Below are 12,871 nucleotides of genomic sequence, written 5' to 3' on the forward strand. Positions count from 1 at the left end.
TTAATAGGCTACTTTTTATGGGTGTCATCTGTTGAAGTGTGAATACACATTTATGATTAGATCCTATACTAAAGGGTCAATAACTGATAGATCCCACATAAATGCTTTTGATGACTGCTCTTTATTTGTCAAATTCACCAGTCCCAAAGCAGTCTTATCCGGTTGTTTCCACACAGAGTACTGCAAATCAATAATCAACCAGTGCTCTATACAAGTCCTCTATTATACCCATATAATACAGACCCTAGACGCACAGATGTAGATAAAGACTGATGTACTGTATGCAGTATTAACTTCCTTTAAACAAACTAAAGACACAAAAGAATGCAGGAACAGATGGTCAGCTGATAACAGAAACACTATGCTACTGCAGTACTAGAACAGCAATCTTTTGCTTAAAGTCACACACGTACGATTACTTGGCTCAGATATTAGCTGTTACTGTCATTCAATATGACACCGTTAAAGATATTGGGACAATAGCTCTGTTTATGTAACGAGTTTTGCTTTAGTTGTGGATGGTTGTACATCAACAAATGGATTAATTATAAAATACATTTTTCTTTGAATTCCCTATTCAACTTAAAATTTGTCAGGCCAGTGCTTAAACGGCAAACCTTTTTAGGGTTTAATTCATGCACACTGGTAAACAATATAAAGATTAAGAAAATTGAGAAAAAAAATAGTAATTTAGTAGATAGAAGTACCTACTCTGATAAAGAAACAGACATTGTCACGCTTTCAGATTAAAATAAAACGTAACTGGAATAAAATCAGATGCACATTCTCCTTAACTCAAACACACACAAACACATCCAAAGAATGTAACCAGATAAAAGTACTCAGATAAAAGTACTCATCCATTCCTCTCCTCCTACCCTTTGCATTAAAAACTTTATTCTGTATATTGTTCCTAGTTGCTAATCTTAGAAAGAAACAAAGCTTTAAAGTCAAGATTTCAGATTTCATTAAAAAAGTAGAATAACATCTGATTCAAGGCCTCAGTGTCACAGTCTCCTATTAGAGACAGACAGACAGACAGACACACACACACACACACACACAAAGTCAACCAAAAATAGTAGATACAAGTAGTCAGTGGTTCCACCAACCCATTCCTATCCTTTTTCCCTTCACAATAAAATATTATTCTGTCCATTGTTCATAGTTGCTTAGTTTTGTTCATAAGTCACTACACACAAGAGGTACGACACGATAGTGACCTCTGGTGGTGATTAAAAACAGTCAAATCTGCCGTCTGAAACAAACACACAACACACACACAAACACACAAAAACACCAACACACACATAGGTAGAACCCTTCCTGCAGATTTATCGGTGGAGCTGCATGAGTTTGAGGATGTCTGGATACATCTGTTCAGGGGCGTCAAGGCCCCAGATGAAGTCCAGATGTTCCCAGTGCTTGATGTGCTTGTGGAAGACCAGGTTGGAGACCTAAGTCAGAGAGACGGGACGGCACAGAATACAAATGGTAAATACAGACCCCAAAAATATCTAATCCATGGGTTGTCCTTCTATATACATTCCCTTTACATTTCTAATGTACTATAATACTACCAGTACCAATGCAATCTGCATTCATAATTGCCTTTTTATTTGTACTTTTCTTGAGTGCTTTTACAAAACATAAAAAGCCCCAGTTCTTTAGAACTGGGGATCAGTTCTAAAAAAGCCAGAGAAAGGGGCTGCCCCCACCAACCTGAGTGAGCAGGAGGGCCACGTCTTTGGGGTCCGCCAGCGTATCATGTCCCCCGGTAAACAGAGCAGTGGGAACCGTCATGTCCTTCACGTGGTACAGAGGGGGAGTGGACTGGATGGGCAAGGAAGTAGAAAAGGAAAAGAGGAGCAAGGACAGACCAATGGCTGTGAGCGAAACGTGAATTCAAACATAGTGAGTAAGATATGTAGGGTAACGATACAACAGAGGATTGATTTGAGTTTTCACACATTATCATGCTTTTCCTAGTATCGAGAGGGCCGGAAGATATTTAGCAAGTTTTTGTAATGTGATGGGAGCGTGGAGGTCCTACCTGGTTGTAGTGAGCCATGTTCCCATTGTACCCATAGTCGTAACCCATGAGCCTTCCACCATGCACGGCCTGGGAAAAAGAAAAGTCAGATTAATATGTATATGTGTATATGTATATATGTGTGTATATATATATATATATATATATATATATATATATATATATATATATATATATATATATATATATTAGTGCTGTTAAGCGATTAAAATATTTAAACGCATCAATGTCATAGTTAACTCGCGATTAATCGCACATTTTTTCTATTCTAAATATCCCTTTATTTCGTGCTGCTAGCCTTTTAGTGAGATCAAAGTGTGTTGAGAAGGACAGTAATAAAATATGATTGGTAAGATGGATATAAGAAGAGAGACCTGCATGGAATTCAACCCGGTCCACTTGACATCGGGTAGGTGCATGACAGTGGTAGGCCTACCGTAAAACTTCAATAGCCCAGGCTTTTATTTGTTTCAATCACTGAACTTTCGAACAAAACTTGCACAGCAAAGATGGGAAATACTATAATATTTATTATTTAAACCAGTATGAATATTCCTACCGTACGAAGGCCTATACACATTACCAGGCTATCGAATAACGTGCCTACATTTCTTAGCTTGGATGGTCTTAATGGGATTCAAACCCCCAACCGTGGCAGTGGTAATGCCATGCTCTGATAGTGGACCTAGATCTAGATTATTACCACCGAGAACAAGAGGATCCCCTTAATAAACAAATCAACACGTTGATTGATCGAGCAACTGACCTGGGACCAGTGGATCATGTTCTGCACCGAGGTGCCGGCGGGGCAGTGGGTGGTGTAGACGGGGACACGGGTCTGTGGGGGGAGAGAGAGAGACACACACACACACACACACACACACACACACACACACACACACACACGTAAAATACAAAGCATCCAAAAAGTACAAGCCAAAATAATTTCAGTACACTACATTGACCACCTTGGGAACTATTGTAAGCAATCACTAGGTCCCAGAGCCGCTCAGGGTTCTGTCTCATGTCTGTGTACCCCCATGGTTTTGGGGGAGGCTAGTGCAGCTAAAAAGGGTTTGAACCCCAAGGTTCACAGGCTACCTGTGCTCGATGCCTTAACCCTCTACCTGCGCATCTGAATGACCTTCATGTTGCTTTGGATAATAGCAACAAAAACCCGTAATTGTAAAATAGTTAGTAGATACACCCTACTTCCTGCACCTGTGTATAGAGTATGCCGTTCCAACGTGCTAGGGTTCCCCTCAGTGAGACTCAGCTCTATAGAGTGTCTGCTCATAGATTGGGGACAATGGATATAAATGCAACAAAAAAAATATGTTCTCACCATGTTGAGGTTTAGCTCGTCGAAGCCACAGAGGAGGAAGAAGAGGTTGCCGCACAGCTCGCTGAGGACCACCTTGTTGCAGATGTTCTCTGCGAACCATTTGATCATGTCATTCTGGGGGAGGAATTTCTTCCTGCCGAATAGGTCCTGCAGGGACGGTGAAAGGAATGCGTGGTCATACTTCCACACGCGGACACTGTTTATCACAGGTCAGATCTGAGACCTGAACATCTTTGACCGTATCACCGATGAGAACTCCTTTGATGTGTTCATATAAGCATATCTGAACTTCAAACAGCGTTTATATTCTTCTGTAGAACAGCTTATTTACTATTAACATTTAGTCATTTTGGCATTTTGGACAATAATGACGATTCACAGTTTTTGTCAACAAGTCCACACTGATGCGACGTGCATTGATTCCAATAGACCATGGTGCTATATTGCCATTGTTTACATTCATGGCCGGCGCGTGCATACTAAAGGCTCTTTGGCAGAATAGGTAAAAGGACGTAACTTTGACAAATACTATAAGAAACAGATGTTTAAGTGAAGCCAGGAGAGACGGCTACCACGGTGTGATCACCCAGACTGGTATAATCCTTTGAAGAGCCTATAGGGGGCTAGGCACATCTTGCTCAAGGATGTCGCCCCTAGGTAGGCTGCCGACATTGGGGATGAAACCGAGTAACTCGCCCTGTCTGTATATGAACAAGGTTGTTCATGCAATCAATGTATGAAAGGGTTTCAGTGGGTCAGGTCTTTACCCATATCAGGAAGTCGGGGAGGAACGACAGCTTGGTAATGGGGCTTTTGGCGAAGGCCACGGTGGCGACTGGAGCCAGACCCACAAACAGCTTGATCTTACTGGCCAGCTCGGGCATGCTTGAGAACGCCAGGAAGGCTGAGGGGGGGAAGAGAGAGGATGAGAGAGAGAGAGAAATGTAAATAAAGAAGCATAACATTAAAAGATACAACTTGGAGATAGGTATGGTAACAGTATACGAACGCTGACTGTATTGTGCTCTAGGGATTTTTTATGCCAATCTCAATGTGATATATTAGTTCCACAGTCTCCAGCATGGTCATGTGAGTGGAGAACCAAAGGCAGATGTGATACTGAAACGGCATATTTGAACCAACAACATAGGAAAATGAAGGGGAAAAAAGATAATTCCGTAAATATGTTCTGGATCATAAAAGGCTCGGTCGACTGGACTGATCTACACAGACAGGGCTGTGTGTGTGTGTGTGTGTGTGTGTGTGTGTGTGTGTGTGTGTGTGTGTGTGTGTGTGTGTGTGTGTGTGTGTGTGTGTGTGTGTGTGTGTGTGTGTGTGTGTGTGTGTGTGTGTGTGTGTGTATGTTCAAGCGTGTTCTTTTTTTTATACTACACTAACTTTACTCAAATCTATGGAATTTATTTTCAAAATAGGAGCTGTTGCAGGCCAATAATAAGCCTGCCCAATCCTTTAATTTGGCCCGAATGCAATGTTTGGAAGGCCTAGCTGTTGTTTCTGTGTTTGGCTGCAGGGTACCTATGGTGGTTCCCTGGGAGTGTCCCATGTAGAAGATCTTCTCCTGGCTCGTGATCTTCAGGATGTAGTCCACCATGGCAGGCAGGTCCTTCTGGGCCATCTCATCATAACTGCAGACAGGAGGGGCCGAGGGGGGGGGGGGGCGGTAGAGACAGGGGGGGAAATGACAAACTAAATACTGGCACTTTACACTTCCATACTCTCACTGGTCTGACAGGTTCAGAACTCATCCTGCATAAGACTGGGGGGGGGGGGGGGGGGGGGAGAGAGAGAGAGAGAGAGAGAGAGAGAGAGAGAGAGAGAGAGAGAGAGAGAGAGAGAGAGAGAGAGAGAGAGAGAGAGAGAGAGAGAGAGAGAGAGAGAGAGAACACAGGTTCTGACCGTACCTGAACTTCCAGAAGGCGTCCTGCTCCGGGTCCAGCTCCACGTGTCTCCGGGACCAGGTGTTCCCGCGACTGTTGGCGATCCACACGTCGTAGCCGGCGTCCGCCAGCACGTAGCCCAGGCTGGAGTTGGGCGGGTTGGTGATCCAGTTGCTGCCGGCCGCCAGCAGGCCGTGCTGCAGGAGCACCGCGGGCCTGGGGCCTGGGGGAGCAACACAGAGGACACCAGTAACTGGACTGAACCGGTTCCCCTGGAGCTGGTCCCCACTATCCAATCTTTACAAAGGCCACCTCGCCGACCTCTCAAACACACTTTTGTTTAACTTAGGTTCAGGCTTTCGTTGGCTCCGATCGCCACAATCACATTTGGGGGGGGGGGGGGGGGGGGGGATAGATTGACGTTGACATGGTAACACATAACGAGAGATGTGACCCCTAGTTGAAAACATCTGTGGACATCTGGGATTGTACCCCAGTGTACAGACTAACCTCTAGCCTAACCATCTTAGATAAAGATGCCCAAGACCTCTTCCTTCTCATTAATACAAATGAATCACTGTGAATCACTTTGGAAGAGATAGATAGAGATAAAAGTAGAGCTATAAAAGAGTAGATCAGACCTGGGAATCTGTTTTTTGGTTGTTATTGGTGAGTTAGTAGATTACTAGTAATTAAGAAGAAACTAATGTTTTAGGAGTTTAGGAGGTATGATTAATGCTGTTATACCATATTTATGTGCATAACAGTACCATCTCAGTCCCTTGCAACAGCACGATATGCAGATTATTTGTATTTCCTCACTGTCCAGCAGGTGGCAGTGGAGTCCAATCATCAAACTCTTCCCTTGTATCTTTTTGTTTTGAGGTAAGAAGAACACAGTCTTGTCTGTGATATCTGAGGTTACATCAACAACCATGCAACATGTATCATTACGAATACGAAATGGGTTAAGAATATACCTATCTCTATCCCTCGCTCTTCTTTTAGTAAATATTTAGGGGATTCAAATGTGTAAATATAACTCCTAGGATTTAGAACTGACAGGTGGACAGATGAGACCCATTAAGAAACATGAGCGGAAGAAATTATAGCTTTTCACAATACTATGTCAATGCAATGGATGAATGAGTGCGGAATAAAAAAAACCTACATACATACCTAAAAACTATAATATGTGAAACTTCGTTTTGATATTTAGGTTTGTAATGGGTTATGTGTGTGTATGTACATTTATGTGTGTATATATATATATATATATATATATATATGCCATTACTAACCTCATATAAATATAGTTCACAGAGGGTTACATTTATATAAGGCTAATATATATGTAATATATAAATCAATTAAAAACATTAAAAATAAAAGCTTATCCATAAAAAGGTTTTCTAAATCTTGAAAAAAAACGTTACAAATGAACTCAATCATAAATGCACTACCTTGCTGATCAGCTGCGTGTATCTGCATTAAACAAAAGTTTAGTGTGTGTGTGTGTGTGTGTGTGTGTGTGTGTGTGTGTGTGTGTGTGTGTGTGTGTGTGTGTGTGTGTGTGTGTGTGTGTGTGTGTGTGTGCGCACAATCGCAGCCCCAGGCTTGCTACTTCAATTCCAACCCTAATGGTCCCGCCTTCCCCGTTCCAAACAGCCTATCACAGAGCTGCTTTAAACCAGAGCACATGGTCACATGACCTCCTAATGGTACACATCAGCGTAAATAGGAATTAGAATGGATGACAAAAAAACTCCACAGATTCAGGTTCATGGAGAGTGCAGTGGAATTAATTAGTTGGGTTCTGTGTGTTCTGAGAGCTAACATGAAACCAAGGGAGAGGAGAGAGAAGAGAGAGAATACAAAAGTAGAAGAGAGGGAGGAGGAGGAAAAAACCCCAGAGGGTGTGTGTGTGTGTGTGTGTGTGTCTGTGTGTGTGTGTATGGGGGTGATTGCGAGTGTGCGTGTGTGAGTGACGTGTGTGTGAGTGTATATATGTGTGTGTGAGAGGTGAGGGGAGCATTATTTGATGTTCATTCAGTAATTTATGATATTTATTAACCAAAGCCTGGCTATGTCGACATTGTGCCAGTTTCGGCAGTTCACACAGAGTTCAGCTGCTTCCAACTAAAATGTAAATCTAAAGGAAAAAAATGCCAGCACAAAGTTTCCAGAAATTTCAGTTGATGAAGTTACTGCATGAAACCCCCTGAAGTCATTTCTGCCATACCTATAAATACCTTGTATCTTGTTCAATTTAATTTCATATAAAATTATAAGAAATTTGTAACAAGTTATAATAATAAGTATAACATGAATAAAAATAGTCCCATGAGGGAATGAATACATCTCCCTGTCTCCATGACAACAAGTCAGGGGGTTTGGTAAGGTCACCTGTTCACTGCATTTGAATCAGTCCAACCTAAATAATTCAAACAAAAACAATCACTGTTCTAATCTTGTTCAGTAAAAGATACTGAAGCCTGCTTACATCGACGCCTTGATCACTCCTTCAACAGGACTTTTAGACATAGAGATGCAAAGACAGAGAGACGAGGGAGAGATTCACTCACTCACCATTACCTAATTTATTTGTACTATGCTTGCACTGATAATCGATATTTCATTTGGTCTATCACATTTTTTCAGTACCATAATCTTTCCTTTGTTCAAAATGTAAACTGCTTTGGTAATAGAGACAGATAGACACAAGAAAGAAAGTTAGCGAGAGTGAGACAGAAAGACAGAGAGAAAGAGAGTTAGAGACAGAGAGGAAAGAGCAAGGGAGAGAAAGAGAGACATGGTGAAGGTATATAGAGACGAGAGAGCATTGAAAGTTGAACCTGGATATCTGGGTATCTCATGACAGCGTTGGGTTTTTTTTTTCCACCTCAAGGACTCTCACTCTCTGTTCCTGTTCAAAGATTCATGCTGAATCCTACTTTCACTACCTCCTTCTCTTTGCTTCTCAAATATCCCCCAACTAGCCCCAGCCTTTCTTCTGCTGCGCACATTTGCTGCCATTCCTGTGATATTCTACAAATACTGTCAGACCTCTTTATAGGCTGTGCGCATTTTAATTTCTGTGCCTAAAATTGACTGAATCATTTTAGTTTATTTAAATGTGATGCAAATATGATCCGTCACAAATACATCATTCATCATTCAAGTAAGCCGTACACAGATTTCAACTGAATTCATTAAATCAAATTGTATTCCATTGATTGCCGTTCAAACAAGAAGAGTCCCTTTTTAAATCATAAAAACCTCTTTAATAGTTTTTTCGTTTCCACATTTAATCTCCAAACCTCCTGAAGGGTTTGAGAGAGATGTTAAAAAAGGCCCGTTATACCCCTACGTCCTTCCAGCAGGTCTAGAGATGTATTAGAGACAGGCCGTCCCAGGGTGGTGTGTACTACCCACCTGAGGCCTTCTGATGCAGGCCGTGGGGGATCCTGTTGACGGACAGGATGTAGCCGTCCTCCGTCACCACGTCATGCTCCTCCACCGGGTAGTCCCAGCGACGGATGATCTCAGACTGGAGCGCAGAACCACACACACACACACACACACACACACACACACACACACACACACACACACACACACACACACACACACACACACACACACACACACACACACACACACACACACACACACACACACACACACACACACACACACACACACACACACACAAACACACATCAATTGTTAATAGTTTCTGATGATGAGATAAGTTCCTTGGCTACATTTTCCAAGTGTCATTGAGAGCCAAATTGGGATGATCGATTATTGATCCCACCTTTATTTCACTATAAATCTTGGTTCTGTTGATGCTTTATTTATTTTTTTAACTAACAACTTTCTTGACCTGGTGACTCATCAGCACGTTTAAGTGCCTATGCTCTCTGCAGCTTCGGTCAACACCTTTTCTTGGTTTCTCCATCCCGGTACTTTGCGTTAAACATGTTTGACGCTGAAGGATCCTAATCTGGCAAATTCCATTTCTTGCTAAATCGAATCACATCCCAGATATTTTCAACAACAAAAATGTTGTTTACACTTAAAATCCTCTTCCAGGTAAAAAACCTTTCCAGGTGGAATGTATTTTAAGATGAGCTCATTCCTACATCACATGTTGCCTGTACATTCATAAAGCCTGAATCTATTAACTCTGATGTAATCTGATGAAGGTCTTCTTGATGATTGTAGGACATTTTTTATTGGCTTGAGTTGGCAACTCTTATCTGAACGTGAGTCATAGGTTGTATTTGGGCTAAGGTTCAACAAACAGGGAACAGAAATACACACACACCCCGATCTCAAGTCCATGATATCACACTTCCTTGCAAACACTGTGGTGCAAAAAACACTTTTGAGGAAGGACGATTGTGATTTGCTATACTCCTAGGTGAGTTAATACCAATAAAAGCTTTTACTATTACTGCCAAGGTCATGGGTGATGACTCGTGGGTAGAAATTACTTTAGATGAGGAATTAGAAAATGCTAGATACGGTGATGGCGGTGCAGAATGTCGTAATAAAGACAAGACTTATCTTGGAGCCACATATAGTGTATTATCAGGTGTTTGACCCCAGGGTAGAAAGGCACTAGGTTGGTTTGCTAATGTCCACAGCCTCACCTGGGGGAGAAGGCCAGCGAGAAAGGCCATGGATCCGACATCACCGTCAGCCCATAGAGTTAGGCCCAATCCCATTTCTACCCCTTACCCCTTACCCTTACCCCTTACCCTTCCCCATACCCCTTCAAAACAAGGGGGAGGGGTAAGGAGTAGAAATGGGATTGGGCCTTAAAGGCTACCACCAAATATTTAATGTTCCTTTCCGGCCTCACTTAATCTTTGTTTATCGTTACAAATTCAAAACTGTCCAAATCCTACACAATACCTATTTGACTTTACTAGCCTACTGTACTGTGTTCTTCCGGTTTTGCTTAGAAATTGAGGAACAAGGAAAATTTTGATTGATGTGTTGATCTGTTACCCAGAATGTTTTTTACATTAACCTTATAATTGCCTAATTATCACCAACTGATGCATCAAACAACAAACAGCTCAGGGTTACGTAAAGTAAGCCATCTTGATTTAAATGATAAACCAAAAAGATCACGCATTATAATATATTATCTATGAAGTGCGTCAAAAGGTTATAAATCTCATGATAGCCACCACCCAACAGTTCTCAGTTGTGCTGCTAATCCATCATGAAAGATCTCTCTCAGCATTGGTCATGATAGGAAAGGGGAACTGTAGCCCACTGATTATACTCAGCCCCCTAGCATCACATTCGGGTCAAATATAGCCCTATGTTTTTTCCAGTTTGTTCACATCTAATTGGATTAAAATATGATTCCACAATAACAGCAACCCAAGTATTTTTTTTATGAAAAATGTTTACTCAGAACTGTTTTGACAAACATTTTAATTTCTAATTCGAATTAAAAGTATTTTGAGAGAATAGAAGCGAAATGCTTGGTGTTTACGCCTGACTCCCTGTTTGATTGAATAGCCTTAAATGATTCAGTGGACCAACTAGTTCAACACATGTTTTCATTTATGCATTACCTGTTTCATTGTTTTCAGTACTCACGTACGCAATTAGATTCCTATTTTATTGTTTCGATTATTTGTTTATGCACCTATTTCCTGTTTTCCTGTGTCCCTAACTTGTCAGCATGCGTATTGTCTGTGTGTGCATTTGCACTGTAAAATAATCTGTACAGCACTTTGGGACCAACCTGTTTAGTCTTTTAACCTTCTTAATAGATCAAATTAATTTGTAACTTGAAACTGAAAAACTGCAGGTCATGGTTGCATTATAATAAGACATTTCCGACCTGATCGAATAAAACATTTATGAAAAAGTCACTCAACAACATAGTCTTCAATACAGTGTGCGTTTGTGTGTGTCAATTTTGTGAGTGTGTTTCGGTGTGTGTATGTTGGTGTGTGTGTGTTAGGTTGGTTTGCGTTTCGTGTGTGTGTGTGTGCGTGTGTGCGTGTGTGTGTGTGTGTGTGTGTGTGTGTGTGTGTGTGTCTATGTGTGTGTCATGTTGGTTTGCATCTCCTTTGTGTGTGGGTGTGTGTGATCGTTCAACTCACAATGTTCATGTCGACCTCCGGGTCGAGGCCAGCTCCTTGCTTCAGAAGGCGTGCGTGCTTCTTTCCCTGGAAGATGGCTTGTCCATGGTAAGGGTCCCATCTGGGTGCCCCTGCTCTGTAAACTGGATCACTAAGGGCCGTGCCACAGAGGGCCAACACCAACAGTGCAACCGACAGCATCCTCACATCTGAAGATGCATGAAGATATACATACTTTATTATCAATCACTATGACTCTCACTCTATGTCTGTAAGTTGTTTCTCTCTCACTCTCGCTCCCACATGTTCTGTCACTCTCTCTCGTCCACACAAACAAATACACTCAAAAAGGCCAGAGATTATTTCTCATTCCACCATACCATTTCCCGAAGCAAGTGTGTATAACTGTTTTACCTTATGTTGTTTAGCTTTCGAAGGCAAATATAGTGTCAAAAGTGTGTTGTGTTTTTTTTCAGAAGTCATGACAATTGTATTATATTACAATATAGCTATCAGAGACCACTTTGGTCAATGGCTCGTTCTTCGGTGGTTTGAAATAGAAATTGACAGAAAGGACTTCGCCCCAATATGTTGGACCACAGGAGAGATTTGAAACTGCTCAGACCTTCAAAGAACTGTTTACATTTGATAAGGAAAGGTTAAACATCCACCCTTCAAAATAGAATTGGGTCTAATCACAGTTGTCTGCGGAATCGTTCGTGTGTTTGCCTTCCCTCGTAATAATGCAAGGTTCACCACGGGCTGAGTTTATAAAAAATTCGACCTTATATTTTTGCAGAGCTGAAGTATGTCTTAATTGCATTTGGTGATTAACATGATTTCTTCCCAATAATTCGTATGCGTATATATAGACGAGGAGAGACGAGTATGTTTGAGAGAATATTAACCAAAAGTAAACCATTAACCGCATTTTCCCGTACATGTTTACTGGGTCAAGTTCTGCTCGTCCCGCTCGTTAAATTATTCAAATATGGCCGTCATGTTTTAAAGATGCATCTTCGATATATCTCAAACCTTTTGTAATAAACCATTAACTTTTTTAAAACTGCTTTCGGCTGTGCTTTAGTTTGCACGTTTCGCAGGACATCCTGTACCCATGATCAAATCCCTGACTCTTCTTTGGTGATTTTAAACCAAACACAGAGAAACATAAACATGACATCCTAAACTCCAAGTACACTCAAATACATTTTTCTTACATGCCTAGACTCTGGAAGAACAAAGTATTTTATGACCAGTACGTCTACTTACCAAGATGAGACTGACTTCTGTCATGCAGAATCAAAAGGAGACCATGGACGAAGAAAGAGGAGGAGGAGAAGGAGTCACGAGAGCTCCTGGCTGGGACGTCACCCCGACCTCTCGGTCCCGCTCACTGATTGGTCAAAATTGTGCTTATTATCACGTTGCTACATTGTTGTTATTTATTTTGCAA

The 12,871-nt window shown here is 41.5% G+C and overlaps 1 protein-coding gene across 1 annotated transcript; it reads right to left on the minus strand.

The window, feature by feature from the left end:
- Nucleotides 1–20: 20 nt before the first annotated feature.
- On the minus strand, nucleotides 21–12,792 carry lipf (lipase, gastric). The gene is made up of 11 exons (XM_056576820.1): nucleotides 12,688–12,792; nucleotides 11,437–11,624; nucleotides 8,732–8,846; nucleotides 5,321–5,519; nucleotides 4,935–5,044; nucleotides 4,166–4,302; nucleotides 3,399–3,545; nucleotides 2,820–2,891; nucleotides 2,054–2,122; nucleotides 1,723–1,833; nucleotides 21–1,457 (listed from the first exon to the last, which is right to left on the minus strand). Exons 2-11 carry the CDS (start codon nucleotides 11,614–11,616, stop codon nucleotides 1,335–1,337), a joined length of 1,263 nt encoding a protein of 420 aa, XP_056432795.1. The 5' UTR covers nucleotides 11,617–11,624; nucleotides 12,688–12,792; the 3' UTR covers nucleotides 21–1,334.
- Between the last annotated feature and the right edge of the window lie 79 nt (nucleotides 12,793–12,871).

The sequence above is a fragment of the Gadus chalcogrammus genome, chromosome 18 (genome assembly GCF_026213295.1).
Source record: "Gadus chalcogrammus isolate NIFS_2021 chromosome 18, NIFS_Gcha_1.0, whole genome shotgun sequence".
NCBI classification, from domain to species: Eukaryota; Metazoa; Chordata; class Actinopteri; order Gadiformes; family Gadidae; genus Gadus; species Gadus chalcogrammus.

Excerpts from the sequence above, each read along its gene's own strand:
- lipf (XM_056576820.1), bottom strand. The coding sequence starts at position 11,616 with ATGCTGTCGGTTGCACTGTTGGTGTTGGCCCTCTGTGGCACGGCCCTT. Across the intron at positions 4,303-4,934 it reads CTCCCAGGGAACCACCATAG|CCTTCCTGGCGTTCTCAAGC; the intron begins GTACCCTGCAGC and ends TCCCCCCCTCAG. Across the intron at positions 2,892-3,398 it reads ACGAGCTAAACCTCAACATG|ACCCGTGTCCCCGTCTACAC; the intron begins GTGAGAACATAT and ends CTCCCCCCACAG.